The 7610-nt window shown below is 46.3% G+C and overlaps 1 protein-coding gene across 2 annotated transcripts in view; it reads right to left on the reverse strand.

Moving 5' to 3' along the window:
* CLTC (clathrin heavy chain) overlaps positions 1-6715 on the reverse strand; it is a 161536-nt gene extending 154821 nt beyond the window's left edge. For both annotated transcript variants that reach the window (XM_063954051.1, XM_063954050.1), the window contains exon 1: positions 6202-6715. In XM_063954051.1, the coding sequence (XP_063810121.1) occupies positions 6202-6243 (42 nt within the window). In that variant the 5' untranslated portion in view covers positions 6244-6715. The remainder of the gene's footprint in view (positions 1-6201) is intronic.
* Between the last annotated feature and the right edge of the window lie 895 nt (positions 6716-7610).

The raw sequence follows: 7610 nt of genomic DNA on the forward strand, positions 1-7610 counted from the left end.
CATGCGGTTTCGGTACCCCAACCCGTGTGGAATAGTAACCCTGTCCTTGTTGAAGTAGGGGCACCTTGAGTATTACCTGCTGGGAATACCGCTTATTAATTGCCTCTAGCACAGCCTCCCTGCCTGAGGGAGTTGTCAGCAAGGTATATTTTAGGAAACGGCTGGGGGGAGACATCTCGAATTCCAGCTTGTACCCCTGAAATACTACTTGAAAGAAACAGGGATCCACCTGTGAGCGAGCCCACTAATTGCTGAAATTTTTGAGATGGCCCCCCACCGTACCTGGCTACACCTGTGGAGCACCCGCGTCATGGTGTGGCCTCACAGGAGGCGGGGGAAGAATCTTGATTCTGGGAACAGGCTGACTGGTGCAGCTTTTTTCCCTCTACCCTTGTCTCTGTACAGAAAGGAAGCGCCATTTGACCAGCTTGCTTTTCTGAAGCCGAAAGGACTGTACCTTTGTCTGTGAGGAAACCTGAGGTAAAATTATTTCTTCCCAGCAGTTGCTGTGGATACGAGGTCCCAGAGACCATCCCCAAATAATTCCTCACCCTTATAAGGCTCTCTATGCGCTTTTTAAGTCAGCATCACCTGTCCAGTGACAGGTCTCTAATACCCTCCTGACAGAATGGACATTACATTTATTTTGGATGCCAGCCGGCAAAATATCCCTCTGTGCATCCCCCATATATAAGACGACGTCTTTAATATGTTTTTATGTTTTCCAACTAGTATCCCTGTTTGACAGGGTCACCGACCACGCTGCAGCAGCACTATCTGCAGGTCTCAGTCTAGTACCTGAGTGTGTAAATACAGACTTCAGGATAGCCTCCTGTTTTTTATCAACAGGTACCTATTAAAGTGGCCGTATCCTAAGACGGCAGTGCCACCTTTTTTGACAAACGTGTGAGCGCCTTATCCACCCTAGGGGATATCTCCCAGCGTAACTTATCCACCTGGCGGGAAAGGGTACGCCATCAGTAACTTTTTATAAATTACCAGTTTCTTAACGGGGGAACCCACGCTTTCACACACTTCATTTATTCATCTGATGGGGGAACAAAACACTGCCTGTTTTTTCTCCCCAAACCTAAAACCCATTTTTAGAGGTGCTTGGGTTAAAGTCAGAAATGTATAACACATTTTTTATTGCCGGGATCACGTCACGGATGTTCCTAGTGGATTGTGTATATGTCTCCACCTTGTCGACACTGGAGTCAGACTCCGTGTCGACATCTGTGTCTGCCATCTGAGAGTGCGGGCGTTTTTGAGCCCCTGATGGCCTTTGAGACGCCTGGGCAAGCGCGGGCTGCGAAGCCGGCTGTCCCACAGCTGTTACGTCATCCACCCTTTTATGTAAGGAGTTGACACTGTCGGTTAATACCTTTCACCTATCCATCCACTCTGGTGTCGGCCCCACAGGGGGCGACATCACATATATCGGCCTCTGTTCTGTCACCATATAAGCCTCCTCATTCAACATGTCGACACAGCCGTACCGACACACCGCAGACACACAGGGAATGCTCTAAACGAGGACAGGACCCACAAAAGCCCTTTGGGGGGACAGAGTAAGAGTATGCCAGCACACACCAGAGCGCTATATATATACAGGGACTAACTGAGTTATGTCCCTAATAGCTTTTATATAATATACTGTATACAGTGCCAATTTTAATGCCCCCCCTCTCTTTTCCCTCTTACTGTACTGTAGAATTGCAGGGAAGAGCCAGGGAGCTTCCCTCCAGCCGAGCTGTGAGGGAAAAATGGCGCCAGTGTGCTGAGGAGATAGGCTCCGCCCCTTTTTCGCGGCCTATTCTCCCGTTTTTTATGGAATTCTGGCAGGGGTATTTACCTCATATATAGCCCCTGGGGCCATATATTGAGGTATTTTAGCCAGCCAAGGTGTTTTTATTGCTGCCTCAGGGCACCCCCCCCAGCGCCCTGCACCCTCAGTGACCGGAGTGTGAAGTGTGTGAGAGGAGCAATGGCGCACAGCTGCAGTGCTGTGCGCTACCTTGGTGAAGACAGAGTCTTCATGCCGCCGATTTTCCGGACCATCTTCTTGCTTCTGGCTCTGTAAGGGGGACGGCGGCGCGGCTCCGGGACCGAACATCAAGGCTGGGCCTGCGGTCGATCCCTCTGGAGCTAATGGTGTCCAGTAGCCTAAGAAGCCCAATCCGGCTGCAAGCAGGCGAGTTCGCTTCTTCTCCCCTTAGTCCCTCGCTGCAGTGAGCCTGTTGCCAGCAGGTCTCACTGAAAATAACAAATTCTAAGACTATAACTTTCTAAGAGCTCAGGAGAGCCCCTAGTGTACATCCAACCTCGGCCGGGCACGAAATCTAACTGAGGCTTGGAGGAGGGTCATAGTGGGAGGAGCCAGTGCACACCAGGTAGTCTAAGATCTTTCTAGAGTGCCCAGCCTCCTTCGGAGCCCGCTATTCCCCATGGTCCTTACGGAGTTCCCAGCATCCACTAGGACGTTAGAGAAATATTAACTTTTCTCTTTTGAGTACAAGTTATCTTGCTCACTTGCAACAACCTACTTTAGCAATGTCACGTGTTTCAATATAAAGTAATAAGCAAGTGATATTTAACAGCGCAGTTAAGAGTGTTAGTCCATTGATAGCTTTTGAGGTAGAGAGGTTACATATTAATGATCATTACTTAAAAAAAAAAAAAAAATGTGTATTTTTTTTTTAATAGAAAATTTTTATTTCTATAGAAATTACAGGAAGAGGGGTTACAAACTACAGGAACAAACTAATGCAGAAACTAAGGAGCCAGGCAAACCTAGTAGCTAGAAGGCTTATTAAGGCAAGCATCCATGGACAGCAAATGAACAGTGCCACCAACAGTTTTTGATCAAAACCTGATGCATATAAAATACGCATTCTGGCAGAATGTTTAAACGAATATACTTTACAAATCCGATGCTAGGTTGCGACGTGAGACCACACATACTGCCGTTACTTACTGCTCATTTTAATGCGTACTCCTATGTAGAAGAGGCAAAATGAGAAATGATCCGGTCATGATGTGCCGCTGTTAGGTGCATTCCCACCCCATTTCAACGACACATCTACAACATTGCAACTACAGTAATTCATTTAACCAAAATAAACCTCTGACAAAATACTTAAATTGTCCTGTTCAGTAATTAACAAGTGAAACTAATTACTACATTTTGGCCACAAATAGGAGGTCATGAGTAAAAGTACCAAACATACTACTCTTACTTGAGGCTTAATGAGTCACTTTCAGAAGAATAAAAACTGTTAGGCAATGTGCACATTCCCACACCCATGCAGACTTATAGCCTGAATACCCTAGCACATCCAGGAAGTCTTAATGATATAGCCTTCACGCTGTTAAATGCTATAAGGGGCATCCTTTCAAGATTATAATATTACATCAATTTTATTTTTTAAAATAGTAATTATTAAAACCTGCAGAGCTAAAGTACGAAAACATAACAGGATAACATCACCACTGCAGAGAGCACAGACTGATTGGCTTAAACTAGTGGTTTTCCACTTTAACAGATTAACTTAATCTCCTCCATCTCAATAGCAGTGCTTTGATTTTCGAGTTTTTTCTTTAACGAGAGCAGTAAGATCTTTCAGGTGTCACCTTCAGCAAATCACTGTAAGAACACTTGTAATAGTGAGCTTTTCTTTCTGGGACGCAAGAGTGTCCTCGATCAGGTTAGCTCTTCATTGAGGAAATCCCTGGTGATGCCAAAGGGTTTCCATAGCAACCCCAAAGCAGAAGTTTGGGGAGAAATCGCTCACATTGAGCACAGTATTTTGCTGATCGTGCAACCAGGACCTGAATCTATAAGCTTCCCTGTGCCATGGATGGAACCAGAGGTGGTCAGCAATCATGATTGTCCTGGATACTGCTAAATATTAGGAACACCCTGTTGAACGATGGCCTTGTGTTAAGCAGAATGTAGATGCAATATGGGATAGTCAGACAGCAGTTAAGCAAAAAAATAAAAAGTACTGATCTGTCATGATTCGAAAGTCACATTTTTGTACCTCCCAAGTATCTCTCCTATAAGCTGCTATAACTAATCTGTTTTACAAAGAATGAAAAATAAAATGTAGACTCAAAGTTACATACTTGTGTGGGACTGTACTTTAAAATTACATGAAAACACCCAATGACCAGTGAGGTAAGGATTTGGAGATCTGAACCTTCAATGACACCATGGGGCCTCATTCTGAGTCGGATGTTGCAGTGTCCATATGTGTGTCTTTGGCCTGTATTGTTCAACAAGTCCTTCACTGGTGATCATCCATGCGTCTGCTAGGACAGACGCCACTTCAGCGTCTTTAGACGCTGCAATCATACTTGGAGCATTTTTAGATGCCACCATCAGTCGCACCAATGAAAGGTGCGCCAGGCCCATGCTAGGTGCAGATTCTCCAGCAGAGTATGGCCTCAAATGTGAGCGTTGTGTCTAGGTTTACAACTTCAGTGAACAAGCTTGTGGAACGGTCAATACATTTTCAAGACATTTCTCAAGGGCCCTTCACACTATGCGATCCGCCACCGAGCTGCCCGACGCCAGATACGGCCGACCTGGCGGCGGGGGGCAGTGAAGGGGGGAGTTAAGTTTCTTCACTCCCCCACCCCCGTCACCATAGCAGTGTAGGCAAATATGGTCGAGATCGTCCATAATGGCCTGCAAGCACAAGCGACGGGGCCGCGCATCGTACATCGTTGCTGCCAACACACTGAAAGATATGAACGGTATCTCGTTCATTAATGAACGAGATCGCTCATATCTTTCAGTAATATCGCCCAGTGTGTAGGGCCTATTAGACCATGCATCTCAATCACAACTGAGACTGTACGCATGGACGCATGAGCAGTATGGAAAAAAACAACATTGCTCAAGTGCATGCAACATTGCGTCCAACTCAGAAGCAGGCCGCCTAAACTACTAGCATCCGCTGGAAATACACCTTTCACACAGTACTAAGGACCACTGTGCTCCTCATCATTCCAATACTGTAAGATGCTGGGGACAGTCTGGTAATTTAGTTTATTCCATCAACATTCATGTCAAAATAGGTTACACATGGACAATTAAAACACTTAACAAAAACATGTTCCTAATCAAAAGCAATTCAATAACGCCAATTACGTACACACTTTTGGAAGACAACCTGAAGGTTTTTTTTCCTCTTTAGTTGGAGAGGGATTTTGCTTTAAAAAGTCAGATATAGCATTCAAAGCAAATGTACCTGAAGATGCTTTCCAGGAAGATCAAAATGATGCGCTCAAACATATGACAAAAGTACCCAATTACACTGCACTGGTGAATGTTGCTGCATCTGAAATGTGTGTTTGCTAGAGCTACTGCTAACACTGCATTTACTTAAAGTTATTTATAATGCGGTAATACAGTAAAATACTTTTCAAAAAGTGAAGTCAATATACTAGTACATACAACAGCAGCTATTATTGATTATTTAATTTAAAGTGAACCACTGCCAAAGTAGCTCAAACATCCATATGTACGATTACCTAGCTAGAAAAGATCTTTGCCCTTTTCTACATGGTATATGCTCATTCATTCGTCACTGCACCTAAATTGCACAATGCCTGTCACAGTGACACTCCCTGTTGTCCATGCATGAATTCTCCCATACACCTGCTGTATACACCTACTTAGTAACACGCAAGGATTTCTTCCGCCTTCGGTTTATGACCTAAGCGATGGAAGGGTTTCAGGCCTGCAGACAGCACATAGGGAATACAGTGCCACAATCTCAATGAATAAAAATGATTTTATACAGCAGAGGCCAGACAGAGCGAGATACCATGCAGAGGTCAAGGTTACTCAGTAACCTCTAGCAGGGACCAGATTGCCCCTTACACCAGATTTTATTCAACTGTCACCAGGACTTTAGTAGCTGAAGTAGGGCACAGCTCCCGGTACACAACCCGGGGACATGGCTGCTCTGCCCGGAGGGGGTACAGGGTGATAAGTATGTGCGGAGGGGAGTGATGAGGAGAGGGACAGGTGATGAATGAAGAACGGGTACGAGGTTAATTCATTCTCCCGGCCTTCTGCTCTTGCCCGGCACAGGGGAGACACAGTGACACATTGTAGCAGACAGCCAGCCTCTCCGGCGGCACGGATTGCCCTCCCCAATAGCGTATAGGCGGCCTGTGCCCCGGTACCTGCAGGTGCTCCTGGAAGCGAATGGGAAGTATCTGAGCCATGGCGGTAACTGCTGCCGTCTCTCTCGCCCTTCTACCCGGTGTGTGGCCTCTCTCTCGCTCAGGGGACGGTGGACAGATGGATCGCTCTCCTGGCTGTGCCGCCTGTCTGTGGCTGCGCGTCTTCCGGCTGATGGGGCTGTCTCTCGGGCAGGAGCCGCAATGGCGGAAACGGGGAAGCTGCCTCTGCAATCCGGAACGACAGCTTCACCCTCACTCTGCGCCCCGCCCCCTCCGCGCGCACGAATACCACCGGTCCTCCGCCCTCCCTCTCGTACCCCCAACGCCCGGCGGAAGGATATACAACTATAGGGGACCGAGACTAGATTTGGCCCACGGCTTATCACTAGCAACAGCAGTGTTCTAGGCGCTAGGCTATGAGGTGATATATGGCCTAGTCATAGGGGAAGCCGCAGGCTCGGTGGTAGGCGCTGTGGGTGTTTATGCACAGCATCCGGGTTCCTTCTCCCCCTGTTTTTTTTTTTTTTTTTTTTTTTTTTCAATTTTGCCACATCATGCGACTCGCTGATGTGACGTCATTTCCGGAAATTCTGTACTTCGGCTTCGTAGTCACATGACGGCGGCGGCTGCTGGTGCTGAGCCTGTCACTGGCCGTGCTGCTGTCACTGGCCACTCATTTCCCTCACATACAGCGCTGTGCCCGGCCTCACAGTGACACGCAGCAGTCTAGCAGGGGCACATATGGCTTACACTCTGCATTTCACCTGGTGTTTGTCAGATAACCTGTGTAATTCATTGTGTGTCCCTGATTAATGGGATATTATAGCAAGTGACTGTGACCCTATCAGCCTAGAAAGCCACACTGCTTAATCTGACATTTTGCAGATTTTTTTGCTTCAAAACTGTACAGAACAATTTATTCTGGCTATTGGATGCAAGGCTATGGGTCATTAAGTCGACCACACTTAGGATGACATGCAGTAGGTCAATAGGTCATGTACTAGCCCAACATGGAAAAGGTTGACATGAGTTTTTTTTTTTTACAGTTTTTGGTTTAGTTTTCTTCGTAAAGTGACGGGGAGCCCCAATTAGTGCACCGTGTCCCCTCGCATAGCGAGCGATCGGGCAAGGGGCCTCGCTGCACTTATCACAGGTTACCGTTCCCAATTGTAGTCCACCTTGGATCATAAAGTATGAAAAAGTAAAAAAAAAAAAAAAAAAAAAAAAATCATGTCTATCTTTTTCCATGTCAACCTAGTACATGTTGACCTATTGACCATGTTGACCTAATGCATGCCGACCAATAGTGGTTGACCTAATGACCGTATCCCGGATGCAATTGGCACTAGGTTACTCTTGAAGAATATTTCAGGGCACAGAATATGTCATTTTCAGTCTCAGTATAAATT

The sequence above is a fragment of the Pseudophryne corroboree genome, chromosome 2, assembly GCF_028390025.1.
Source record: "Pseudophryne corroboree isolate aPseCor3 chromosome 2, aPseCor3.hap2, whole genome shotgun sequence".
Lineage (NCBI taxonomy): Eukaryota > Metazoa > Chordata > Amphibia > Anura > Myobatrachidae > Pseudophryne > Pseudophryne corroboree.